This window comes from Psammomys obesus, unplaced genomic scaffold (genome assembly GCF_907164565.1).
Source record: "Psammomys obesus unplaced genomic scaffold, mPsaObe1.curated_primary_1811, whole genome shotgun sequence".
Lineage (NCBI taxonomy): Eukaryota > Metazoa > Chordata > Mammalia > Rodentia > Muridae > Psammomys > Psammomys obesus.
Genome location: NW_026587556.1, coordinates 3,120,810 through 3,134,300, shown reverse-complemented (window position 1 = coordinate 3,134,300; position 13,491 = coordinate 3,120,810). Strand labels below are relative to the sequence as shown.

The window sequence follows — 13,491 nt, the reverse complement described above, 5'->3', positions numbered from 1 at the left end:
TTTTTTTTTTTTTTTTTTTTTTTTTACAAACCAGGCCAAACTGTCAGCAGCGCAGGCCCATGACAGTGCAGTTAAATGTTTATTGACCATCTATTCTGCTCAGAGTCGAGCACCGCACTATCTAAACTGTTTCCTAAGAAAGGGTCCCACTCAGCAAAGAGTCCCACCCAGCGCAGAATAACTGGCAAGTCTCCCAGTGTTGACGTGGGTGACCAGCTCAAAGGGTGGGGTTTCCTCCTGGGACTAAAGAGCTACAGGCAAAAGAAGGAGCGACTGCTAAATTCGATTGGCTCACAGCATTGTTCAGCTCTGACCCGAGAAGCCATAAACGGGAGGGCCCCGGCTCCAGCCACCTCCGCCCACAATTACTCTTTAAGTGCATTTTTGTCACCCTTAAGATAGGGTGTCTGTCCCAGGGTGACCCAGAACCCCCTAGGCTCTCTCCGTTAAGGTCTCCATGATGGCCTTGCATGTATGATCCTCGTGCCCCCAACCTCGAAAGGTCTGGGGTTACAGGCGTATACCCGGACCAGTTCGTGCAGAGCTGGGTGGAAGTCAACCTGGGGCGTTCCAGCACGATAGGTGAGCCACACCCCAGCCCTGAACCTACCCAGACACCCAACTCCGGCAGCCAGCCAGTGGCCTGCACTGATGACAGGAAGGGCCGGTAGCCTTAGCTCGCAGCGCTCGGACGCCCCGCCTCTGCGGTCCCGTCGCTTGGAAACGGCTGCGCACTGACCCCGCCCTCGGCCTGTAGCCGATCGAGAACCTGGGACGGCGTCCCGCAAGGGACATACGTCTGAGAGCAGCGTCTACCACCGCGGTGCTGGGGTGAGTCCGGGCGACTCCAGGCTCGGGGGCATCGGGACGTCACTGTTAGACCACGACCACGCCATCGCGACGTCGCACGGGTCACCAGGCACCGGGTACCGGGATGGGTTGTGGTGGGTTGTGTCTTGTCCTCGGACCGGAGTGTGATGAAGCGAAGCCTCCGCACGCAGCAGCTCCCCGGCGGTGGTCTCCATTCCCTGCCAGGGAAGGGGCGACCATCACCTTGGTTTCAAGAATGGCAGGCCCCGGGGCAGCTGATTGACAGCTCCCTCACACTCCATGATCCCAGTCACGCACTTCAGAATGCTGTGTCGTTCGACCTCAGTGTTGGACACGGGGAGACGCAAGTTCTCTGCCATGGCTTGTTGTGGCTGTGGTGGTGGTGAGACCAGCCTGGAGACTTAGGAGACTAGCTATTGAATGCCAGCCCGGGCCATCTTGATCTCTCTCTCTGGACAAGAAATCAATTATGGATGTGGTGATGGCAATTCTTGTCTCCTTTTTGCTCTGGTTCGTGCTTCCAGAATCGCACGGAGCAGAACTAAAGGTTCAAAGGTTTTGAATAAAATGAAAGTTAATGATAAATACTAGATTGGAGGGTCTAGGGTTGTCTTAAGGGGTGTAACCAAGAGAGATGCAGTTTTTCTTTTCCCGGTAAAAATGGACAGATTGGGCGAGTGCCTGTTGTCTCACAGCGTGACAGAACAGTAGGAAGTAAACTGCAAAAAACTCTAGTTTCATTTTCTGGCTTGGTTTGAGTCATCAGACCTAGAGGTAGCAAATACATCACACTTGTCTTTCAGAATGGGGCTGATGCAGAACATTGCATCTAGTATTCGGAGGGGGGTGGCTGTACTCCCCCCCCCCCGACTTAATTTGGCTGGCGGAAGAAGAGCAGTGTTTTCTGTTAATAACTGCTAACGCATACTGAGCTGTTTCCCACAACTTAAGCTAGTGTAAGCCTCAGTGTGATCGTAGGGTGTGATTCCTACTTGTTCTACAAATAGGAAAAGTTTAAATGAATATTCTCATTGTTTCATAGCACTATTTGAGTGGTATTTGCCATTGTTTTAGGTTAGGGTTTTGTGTTCCGGACTGAACCTAGGACCTTGAGCATGTTAGATAAGCCCTGTACACTGAACCACACCCCGAATCCTTTCCCCACCGTTTTCTTTTCTTTTTTTTTCTTTTTATTTTGGTGTTGAGGATTGGAGCCACGGTTCCAGGCATACTGAACACAGTGTAAATGACCACGGATCTCCTAGCTTGTGTTTTAGTGGCTTTTGGTTTGTTTGGTTTTGCAGTGCTGGGCTAGAACCCAGGGGCCTCATTCACACTAGGCACCATCTCCATGCCCTTAGCCCTTAAAAATTATTTTGAGCCAGATGGTGGTGGCGCACAGTTTCAATTCCAGTGCTCCCGAGGCAGAGGCAGGGGAGAGGGGAGGGTCTTTGTGAGTTTGAGGCTAGCCTGGTCTACAGATGGCGCTCCTGAGGACAGCCAGGGCTGCACAGAGAAACCCTGTCTGGAAAAACAATAACAACAACACAAAAACATTTTGAGACAAGATGTCTTAGTCTTTATTGTATTGCCGTGAAGATACACCGTGGCCACAGCGACACTGACAAAGGAAAGCATTTAATTGGAGCTCGCTTCTAGTTTCAGAGGTTTAAGTTCATTGTCATCACAGTGAGGAGCCTGGCAGCATGCAGGCAGACATGGTGGAGAAGGAGCCGAAGGCTCTGCATCCCAGTCCATAGGCAGCAGGAAGGCAGACGCTCTGGCCCTGAGAGGGACGTCTGAAATCTCAAAGTCCACCTCCAGTGACACGCATTTTCTAGCAAGGCCACACCTCTTATTTTTTTTCAAATAGTGCCCCTGGTTGGTGACCAGGCGTTCAGATATTTGAGCCTATGGAAGCTGTTTTTATTCAGGCTGCCACACAGGGTCTTGCTAACTCACATAGGCTAGCATCCAATCCAATTCCGGTCTCAGTTTCCCAAGTGGCTTTCTGAATTCCAGCTGTGTGCCAACACAGTTGCAATTTTAGTATTTTTAATAATAAAGCCCATGTAATTTCCTGCTTGTGTTTTTGAAAAATATTTCCTGCACTAATAATTTAAATTTTTTCGTGGATAAATATGTTATTAAGAATGCAGAGTCTGAGCGGTGGTGGCACACGCCTTTAATACCAGCACTCAGGAGGAAAAGGCATTCAAATTTCTGTGGGTTCAAGGCCAGCCTGATATACAAAGTGAGTCCAGGACAGCCAGTGCTACACAGAGAAACCCTGGTCTCGAAAAATAAAACAAAACAAAAAGAATGTAGGGTAGGTCTTTGGTTATACTAACATCCTGTTATTTGTTAACTATCAGTAAAGTAATATAATTTGCATATGAAAGTTTGATGTGAAGAAAAATTGTTCAGCTTGATTTTCTTTCTTGCTTTTACACAGGGCAAGTTTCAGTTTGAGTAATCTTTAAATGAAACGTGGGTAAAGCCTTATATACAGAAGAGAGACGCCAATCAACAATCTCAATAATAAGTTGGAAAAGAAACATGTTGTCCTTAAACAATCTGCAAAATATCATCTATAACCCGGTAACAGAATTTTGGCTTTTTTTTTTTTTTCTTATAGTAGGATTGATAGCAGATGCACTCAAGTTCTAATCATCCAGTAGGACCAGGCATGAACACAATTTAGTTAGCACGTATGATATTCCCACTAAGAGACTGATTCTGTGATGGGTGCTCCTGAAAGTAGGTGGGTCTTGTTCTCAGATGGAGGGGGAAACAATGACAGTACAAAACGATGAGAATGCTGGAACAGAGAATTTGAGGGTCATAGGCGGGTAGTGTGGCTCAGACCCTAAAACACAGCTTTTAAAGGAAAATGGATTTCTTATTCTACATGCATAGTTTTTCCTTCTTTTTACAAAACTTCATGATTTACTTTTATTTACTGTGTGTATGGGGTCGTGTGTGTGTGTGTGTGTGTGTGTGTGTGTGTGTGCGTGCGTGTGTGCTCACGCGCATATGTGCCTATACCTTGAGGCCACAACTCACATGTGAAGGAAAATTCTGGGGGTAACTTTTGGGAAGTTCTTCTATCCTACCATTTGTGTCCCAAAGTTAAACTAAGGTAGTCAGATTGGGCAGCAGGCACCTCTACCTGCTGAGCTATCTTACTGGCTTTCTATCTTATTATCTTCCTTCCTTCTTTTCTTCCTTCCTTCTTTTTTTCCTTCTTTCAAATATCTGTCTGTCTGTCTAGCTTCATGATTTGGGTGTATTCTATCACTAAGCCACACCGTCCATCTACCCCTTCACTGACCATTCATTTGTTAGATTTGTTTGTTTGTTTGTTTTGCGATAAGGCATTGCTGTGTAGTCCAGTCTGACCTCAAATTTGAAATCCTCCTGCCTCAGCCCCAGTCCAGGGATTACAGACTGGTGTGTTTCACCACACCTGGCTTTCTGCAGTGTTTTTGAAATGAGACCTGTCCACAGGAAGTTAATGCCTCAGGCTTCCCCTCTATTTTTCTAACACCGCTTGGTAGTGAAGCAGGGAAAAGCCCAGTGGTGAGGAGCCCACACAGCATGTTGTCAGTTGAGGCTGTTGTTACGAGTCTCTGACTAACTGCTGGAAAATGCAGTCAACATCCTGGTCTTTCTGAAAACCCGTGAAGAGCCTGCTTTGGTTTTCTGTGCTGATGAGACTCTGTAGAAATGCCTGATTTCCTTTTCCTGCCACAGTGTGGAGAGAGGCCCGGCATAAGGTCACTGGTTTTTGGTGACCCCCAGGAAACTCTTGGGCAGTAAAAATGGCAAAGGTCATGTAAGTGAGGTGCTAAACCAGTTGTGTGTGTTGGGGACATGTTAGCTGTAATCTGCCTAACCTTCAGTGCTGTAGTGAAAGAAAAAGGTTTAACAACCATGTCAAACAAACTGAATTTTGGGGAGAAATAGCCTCATGAGGTGATGGGCTTACAAGGGAAGGTTTATAAAATTTGACACCAGTGAAGACATTTAAAGTGATTCTATGTTGTAACTAAAAACATCCAACAAGACTAGACGTGTGTGTGTGTGTGTGTGTGTGTGTATGTGTGTGTCTGTGTCTGTGTGTGTGTGGTGAGTGCGTGTGTTTGTGAGTGTATGTGCATGTGATTTTTTTTCTGTACTTGGTAAGATGAAAACAAGAACTGTGAGCATTTTATTTTGACCTCATTAATGTTGTAGTGTTCTTGGGCCAAACAGGTGCACGCCCTGTCCGTGTTCACACTCCTTGGAACAGATAAAGTACACATTATACCCGGTGGTGTCTTTTTTTTTTTTTTAAACTTGGAATAGTTCTTTCAGTAGTTCCACTGGAAGAAGTAGAAAAATTAAAAGCCAGAGTCATTGTTCTCCATTCAAACTGAGTAATTTGGAAGGCATTGCCTGCATTCTATAGCAGATTCACTGTCAAGGGGAACCTATGGACACTTCTTATTATCTCCCACAGGTTTCGTAGCTGCTGTTCTCTTTGGCACTCTTGCTTTGGTTTGGTTGAGATGAGAGCAGGTGCCTCACTTTGTAGCCCAGGCTAGCCTCCACCTTACATCCGTCTTTTTGCCTCAGCTTCCCACATGTGAGTTGAGCTGTCACACCTGACTTGTGTAGAGCTTAAGCCACTCTTGACTTCAGGCTGGCCAAGAGATTCGTAGACTCGAGTTTGGCTCGGCTGTTACTCCTCATTAGTAAACCATTTGTCAACATGAATCCCAGCCGGATCTGAGGAATGGCTCCTTCTGGCCCCACCTGTGAGTCACCAGTGCAGGGCTGTGCTTCTGGCTGTTGAGTGGCTGCAGCCAGAGCACAAGGAGCAGCTGTTTCCTGAGGAAGAGGCATCTACCTGAGGAGGGGCAGCACATGATTCAAGGTCTCTGAGGTCCTCCAGTGGGACACTCATGTGGAGCTGTCTGCTGGGGAAACTGAAGAGTCTGGGGTTTTTATTTTTTCAAGACAATGTTTTTCTGTGTAGCCCTGGCTGTTGTGGACTCATTTTTGTAGACGAGGCCGGCCTTGAACTCACAGAGATCCGCTTGCTTCTGGCTCCCTGAGTGCTGGGATTACAGGCTTGAGTCCACAGGCTTGAGGAGCTGCAGGTATCCTGTTGCTTGAGGCAATAAGTGCCTCCTTGGAGACCCAACTATAGGCCTCAGGTAGGGGCAGCACTCTGCCTCACTCTCATTTGCTTAATCTCTTCAGTATCAGTCATCTCCGTTCAACTTCTTAAGTATGAGTTGTGAGCTGGGCACGGTGACTGCCAGTAATAAGTACCAGGGAGGCAGAGTCAGAAGGTCAAGGTCTTCTCTTCTTAGTCTCCGTTTGTCACCAAGGTTGGTCACAATTGCTTTGTTCCTGAAAATACACTTGTGTATTTCTTTCCCTTAGACTGTCCCCTATGTCGGAACCATTGCTGAGGAGCTGAAGCCTGGCTCTCTGATTGTAATCCGGGGGCATATTCCTAATGACGTGGACAGGTAAGATCACTGTGTCTCTCTGCGACTGTGGAGAGGCCATTTTGATTCTCTGAGGCCTGCTTTGCTTCGCTAGCAGCCCTGCTGAGGCATGAGGAGAAAGAGTAATGGGGTGAAGGTTACTGGAAGGTTTTTTGTTGTTGTTGTTGTTGTTTTGTTTTGTTTTTCTTATTTTGTTTTGAGACAGAACTCACTTCCAGCTGGAACTCACTTTGTAGACCAGGCTGGCCTCAAACTTACAGAGATCTGCTTGCCTCTGCCTCCTGAGTGCTGGGATTAAAGGCGTTGCTACCATACCCAGCTGGTTCCTGGAATTTTTTTTTTTTTATATCATTCCTGTAAGTCTTATTAATAGGATATCTTGGTACAGTCTCAGCACGGTCACAGTGTCTCTCAAGACAGTCTTGGTGGCTTCTCTGAGTGTCTGCTTTGGGTGTAAACTCAGGGTATGTTGGGTACTTTCCTTGTTACTAATGATTTGAGGGTACAATCCATCCTCGTGGGGGAAAGGTTTGGCAGGAAGAGCAACTCTACTCTGGTGGCAGGATCTTGATCACATTGTGTCCCCAGAAAGATGAATGGCCGGGGCTCAGCTCACTTTCTCCTCTTCTCTTTTGTATTCAGTCAGGAACTCTAGTTTTTGGACGGTCCTGTCCGCAGTCAGGGTTGGTCTTCCCTCCTCAGTCAGACCTCTCTGGAAAATGTCCTCACAGGCACACGCACCTTAAATGCCGTCCATCAAAGGTCATGTCAGTCAGAGCTAGGCTCAGTTCTGAGTGGCCGACACCTTTAAGGTGTGGAAACGATCTCACGGAGACTCCTGATCTTTATAGTCAGTTCTGCACGTCAGTCTGTGACTTGTATATACACCTAGAGGCAGGCCTCATGATCAGGACCCTCAGCCAGAGAGGCAGCGTCACTTCCGTGCTTTGAAAGGCTGGAGGTGTGTGAGCAGCAGGCGGGGAGGTGTGGAACAGGAGTGGGTAAAGCTCAGGTGTAGCTTACTTGAACAGAATCCCAGACCCGGAGGCTCCCGGGCACTGGCCTTCTGTTCATCAGCAGATTTGTGCCCACACAACCAGGCCTGGCATCCGGGACAGGCAGGAGAGGGAGGGTCTTATGAGCTGAGCCTGTAGAGTTCAGCTCAGGCTGTGGGGCCTCTGTTTCTGAGGAAGGAGGAAAGGAAGACGGGCAGGCTGCTCTGTAGGTCCTGTCGATGAAGGAAGGGGAGCTGGGGGGGCGGGGCCCGTCATGGCTCCCCTTCGCAGGCTCACGTGGTTCTGCTTTGCCCTTGCCCAGATTCCAGGTGGACTTGCAGCAGGGCAACAGTCTGAAGCCGAGGGCCGACGTGGCCTTCCACTTTAACCCTCGCTTCAAAAGGTCCAACTGCATTGTCTGTAACACGCTGATAAATGAGAAATGGGGCTGGGAGGAGATCACCCACGACATGCCCTTCAGAAAAGAAAAGTCCTTTGAGATCGTGATCATGGTGCTAAAGAACAAATTCCAGGTAGGTGCCGAGAGAGGGAGAGAGTGCGCGCGCAAGCATGGCAGCGTCACGGAAGCTCCTGCAGGCTTCAGATGGAAACACAGATCCAGAACAAATACACCTGCTTCGGTCTTCCTTCCTCCAGGAGGGCCAAGAGCTGGATGGACCAGCACCCTGTCACTGGTAGGGGGATGACTAACAAAACCCCACCTGAAGCGTGGGGAAATCTGCGTGAGGAGCAGCCTGTTGGTGCCAGGGTGCACCTCCAAGGGGCATGCCCAGGCCCACACGGCAGACTAGTGCTGTAGGGCCCCGGGGGACCTTGTGAACATAGCCGGTGACTTCCTGGAGCTGCAGCAGCTGCAGAGGCTCCTGTGAGTGCCAAGCCTCAAACCCATAGAGGGCCTACAGCTTTACAAACCAGAGATCCTGCGTCTCCAGGAGCGGGTGCATACTTTGGTTCTAGGTCCTAGTGGGATGTTGCTCACTGGAGTCCTCTCTGCTCCTCAGTTGGCTTTCCTCTGGCCTTCAGTCTTGGTCAGGATGGCTGCACCTGCCATGTTGCCCTGGGTTTGTTGCATATGGGGATTTTTAAACCTCCTTGAGAAGCCCTACTGACGTCTCCCGACATACCACCTGGCGTTTGGAGGCAGTGTGTAGAGGACTCACAGTACAACTGTAGTCTACCGAGTGGGGCTGTTCCAACCTTGAGATAAGAATTCTCAGATAAGTCAGAAAGCTCACCGTGGGCTTTGGGGTTTCTGTCTGTTTGTTTGTTTGTTTGGAGACAAAGCTTCTCTGTGAGGTTCTAGCTGTCCTGAACTTACTCTGTAGATTGGGCTGGCCTTGAACCCAGAGATCCACCTGTCTCTGCCTCCCGGGTGCTGGGATTAAAGATATGCGCCGCCACCGAGCCGCCACCATCACCACCGAGCTGCTATGTGCTTTCACTTAATGAGCTTGGCACATACTTGTCCCTTGATGTAGAAGGGCTCTGTCAGAGTGCAGCCCTGAAAGGAGGTTGAGGCAGCCCGTAGGCAAAGCTAACCTGCATCCCAGGATTCCAGACCGAATGCATGGCTCTTGGGCCTTGAGCATGGTTGTCACACACAGACAGATACATATTTCCAAATGTATGTGCCTGGAGAGACAACCCAGGCATTTAATCAGACAGGACTGAAAAAGTTCAGGATTTCTGCTAATGTGGTTGCTACTTTCAGCTATAGTGTGATCAGAGACTCATGGGAGAAATGAACCTGAGGAAACATCTGATTCATTCATTCAGTCACTCACTCACTCACTTATTTTTGTGTTGTTGGCAATGAAACCTGGGGCCTCACTCTGCCGGCAAGTGACCTACCACGGCTCCACTCCCTGCCCATGAGGAGCCGCTGATGTCTGGATACGGAGTTGAGGTATTCGTGTGCTCTGAGGCACTGTGGTCCGTGTCTCTCCAGGTGGCTGTGAATGGAAAGCACACGCTGCTCTACGCCCACAGAATTGGCCCGGAGAAGATAGACACACTCGGCATCTATGGCAAAGTGAACATTCACTCCATTGGGTTCAGCTTCAGCTCGGTGAGAACCCTTCCCCACGGCCCCGGCGGCCTCTGGGAGTGCTCACAAACAGGAGAAATTTTGTCATCTTCTATTTAGATAAAAAGTAATACAAATATCTCACACCAGCTGGGATCCTGCTCACTAATCAGGCTTTTGTTGTTTGTGGGATCTCAAATCTAGAGTGATCCTACCAAAGTGAATACCTTTTTAGCTGGTTAGTGTGTATCCCTGTCCATGGGCATGAATTCTGCAAGACAGTTTTTGAAGTATTTGAATTTAAGTTTCTTGGACGCTGCTAGCTTGTTCCCAATGATGTGAACAGTTTGTACTTTCAACAGCTGTGCCCAGCTGCTCATGTTCTTAGGAACATTAGATCTTGTTCTCACATGCTCTTGATGACTTAGGGGAACCCAGTGCATTTTTTTTTTTTTTAGCATATTCTCAATCATTTTTCATGCTCAGCGGCACTGATCATTTTTGTTGTGAATAGTCTCTAGAAAATCTATTCTGATGTATGCTGAAACTAATCCATGATCTTTTTGCAGGATTTACAGAGTATGGAACCATCTACTATGGGACTGAGAAGCATAAGCAGACAAAATGTAAATATTCTACAAACCAGAAGTTTAAACTTTTTCCTAGTTATCATCAGTAGAAGGAAGGCTCCTCTTCCTTCCCATCTTCCTCCTCTTCCTCCTCCTCATTCTTCTTCAGTTATTTTCTGTATGCCTTCATGTGTGTGCAGGTACGTGTGTGTGTGCATGTGTGTGGAAGCCAGAAGTCAGTTCTGGAGGTCTTTATCAATTGCCCTACATCTTTTTAAAAATTTGTTTTTGCATGTATATATCTGTAGTATATGTAATATGTACACACATATTCACATGTATGTTGGCACATGTGCGTGAAAGCCAGAAGTAGACATCGGATGTCGTCCTTAATTGTGCACCACCTTTGAGGCAGAGGCTCTCAGCTGAGCCAGGAGCTTGCCAACTCAGCTAGTCTGAGTAGCCATCTTGTTCTAGAGGTCTGTCGTGTGTGAGGATCACAGGCAGGCCTCCATGCCTGCCCAGCATATATGTGGGTGCTAAGTCCTCATGTCTGGCCGCAAGTGCTTAGCCTCTGGACCATCTCCTCAACTCTGACACCTTATTTTCTCGAGACTGGGTCTCTCACTGAGCCTGGAACTCATCCATTGGCTAAAGTGGCTGGTCAGGCAGCCCTACAGATTCTCCTTTCTCTACCTCTCCAGTGCTGGAGTTCCAGATGTTCAACCCTCACGCCTGGCTTTCACATGGGTGCATATCCACACCTTACCTCCTGAGCTATCTCCCCCACTTCCCATAGGCTTCTAATGTGAGGTCAGGACAGAAGCAGTGAAGAGCCAAGATTTACTGCTTCCTGGTGTTGGGCACTGTCTTTGTTGACATGTAGCCCATCAGTTTAAATGACCACCACTCTGTGTCGTCTAAAAAGCACCCTGTCTCCCTGGCTTGTCAAGAGGTACTGGCATGAAGCATCTGGAAATACCGGGCATCAGGTGGACTGCAAACGAACTCTCTGCTCTCTGAGACAACAAGAGCAGTTTTACAATTGACACTTTACTGTTGCTAAGAAAGCAAGGCCTTACCCCAGCCTGCATATCCATGCCCGTAGGCAGGAGAGCACGTCAGTGTTTGGAGAGTTCTTGGTGGAGACAAGTAAGTTATGCCTGGAGCTCACATGTAAACTCATGGATGATAAAGTATTCACACAAAGAAGGATGCTGGACCACACTGCTCTTCTTAAGCTCCAAGCGCAGTGCCTATGTACAGCTCCCATGCCTGGCTCTTACATACGTGCATGGCAAGCCCCTCGCCAAGGCAGAGAGGGCACTGATACATGAAGCCACAGCAGGCTGCTCCTTTGCAAACCTGTCAGCCTGCCCACTAGGTGGTTCTTACTTTCCCTTTCTCTTCCACCAGATACAAAAGTCTGCCAAGGCCCAGTTGGTGAGTACTTTCATTGGTTATTATGTGTGGGACATCTTTAAACGCAACCCAGAGCATGAACAGCTGAAACTTGAAGGCAGCTACATTCTCTCCACACTTTATTGTAGAACAATTTCCTGTAACCTCATAATAGAGGAGACATTCTAAAATTGTACCCGGAACCATCCACACCAAGAGCGTAGGCTCAACTGTCACTCACGCAAAAATCCTACCTCCCAGCTATTTTGGGAGAGCCAGCTATTCTGAAGAGCCAACAGTTGAACCCTGTGTGACATTTTAAATTAGCCACAACACGTAACCTCCATTCCCAGGAGAAGCCCAAGACAGCTCCTCATATTGTACTCTCTGGGACAGACGTGTTCTCAGCACGTAAACCGCTCATGTGGGTTGCTGCTCCCATTAGTCAGAAGACCGTAGGCCCCATGCACTGATATCTCTGCTGGCATGTCACATGCAGGTGTCAGGGGCCACCCATGCCATCATCCCGTTTTGTAGTGTAGAACCACTCGGTGGGTGATGGGAGCCAGGCCATGCTTTTCAGGGGACCCAGCTGAGATGGAAGCAAAGGTCTGTGCCCTCCCGGGGTTCACAGACTCTTAACCCGGCCTTCATGTTGTTGGGAATTTTCCCCCAAGGTCCTTTCCTGAAGATAGCTCATTTTGCCTGTGACTCCTTTTCAGAGCCTGCCATTTGAAGCAAGGTTGAACGCCCCCATGGGCCCTGGACGAACTGTTGTCATTAAAGGAGAAGTGAATACAAACGCCAAAAGGTCAGTCTGGCTGCTGTACCAGGGCCTTACAGGCTTGGGGTATGTGGGTGGGGTTGGCGTTGCTTTTCTGAAAGGAGGGAGCATGGCAGTGCAAGGCTAAAGAGCTGTCGGCAGAGTCAGTACTGAGGGCAAGTTCTGGCTGAGGCATCTTTTGGTCAGGTATGTGAAATTTTTGTCCATGAGGCCCCTCTTGCCTAGGATAGCCACAGTGTTACCAAATTTGGGGTCATAGTTTATACCCCAAGAAGCCAAGTTCAGCTATCCATTCTCAAGGAGCCAATGAAAACAGCCAAATAGTGAAAAGCAGAAAAAGGATTTAGTCAGTATGGCCACTAGGGGAAGAGAGACAAAGAGAGCCAGTGACCCCTCAAGTCCATCTTCAGGGTCCTGTGGCAAGATTAAAGTTTAGAGGGCCAAGGATCTGGCCATCTAAGCAGTCCCGGTCAAGACGCGTCCCCACCACCACTGGCCTCTTACTATTTGGACGTCAGTCTCATCTGGTTAGGTGCTCCTTCAAGTTGTAAACATTTTTCCAGGTGACACGTTAACCCTGGTGCTGTTTCCCTTTCCTCGAGCGAGAGTCCTGGGAAATCCCCATTTTGGGGGTTTCATTGTTTCAACAGTCTGATAGATGCAGGACACAGCTCTCTATACAATGTCTTCCTTTCTGCCTGGCCAGTTAAACCAGGTCAGCCCCAGATTAGGTTTCCTTCCTGTGATACAGAACACTGCCTTTACAGTCTTTCCTGGGTCCGCCATGATGGTGCACATCTGTCCAATCCCAGCATACGTGAGGCAGAGGCAGGTGACTTTCTGGGAAGCCAGCTTGAAGTACAGTGAGACTGTCTCAGAAAATTAAAAATAAAAAAAGAATTTCAGGGGTGGGGCTGGGGAGATGGGTCACTAGGTAGATGAGCAGTGTCCGTGTGCAAAAGCTGAATGCAGTGGTATGCAGCCATAACCCCAGAACTGGGAGGCAGAGACAGGAGGATCACAGGGCAGACCTTGTTTCAGAAAATAAGGCAGAGGGGTCAGAGAGCTGGCTCGGTGATTAAAAATACATACTGCCTTTGGAGAGGTCAGTTTCCAGCGCCAATGCCAAGGAGCTCACAACCCCCAGGAAACTCCAGCTCCAGAGGATCTGACACCCTCCTCTGGCCTCCACAGGCACCTGCACTCGTATGCACATAGATATTCATGTATGCATAGTTAAAAATAGTAAAATGAGTCTCTAAAAAAATAAGTTAGAAAGCAGTATTGGAAGATATCCAATGTCACCCCATGTAACACACACACACACACACACACACACACACACACACACACACACACA

The 13,491-nt window shown here is 48.3% G+C and overlaps 1 protein-coding gene across 2 annotated transcripts in view; it reads left to right on the top strand.

The window, feature by feature from the left end:
- The first annotated feature begins 218 nt into the window (after nt 1-218).
- Nucleotides 219-13,491, top strand: part of Lgals8 (galectin 8) — a 17,139-nt gene continuing 3,866 nt past the window's right edge. Inside the window, exons 1-8 of one of the 2 annotated variants that reach the window (XM_055603920.1) lie at nt 219-831; nt 3,287-3,432; nt 6,268-6,356; nt 7,653-7,863; nt 9,300-9,419; nt 9,947-10,003; nt 11,363-11,389; nt 12,070-12,158. In XM_055603920.1, the coding sequence (XP_055459895.1) occupies nt 3,391-3,432; nt 6,268-6,356; nt 7,653-7,863; nt 9,300-9,419; nt 9,947-10,003; nt 11,363-11,389; nt 12,070-12,158 (635 nt within the window). In that variant the 5' untranslated portion in view covers nt 219-831; nt 3,287-3,390. The other variant, XM_055603921.1, reaches the window with a different exon arrangement.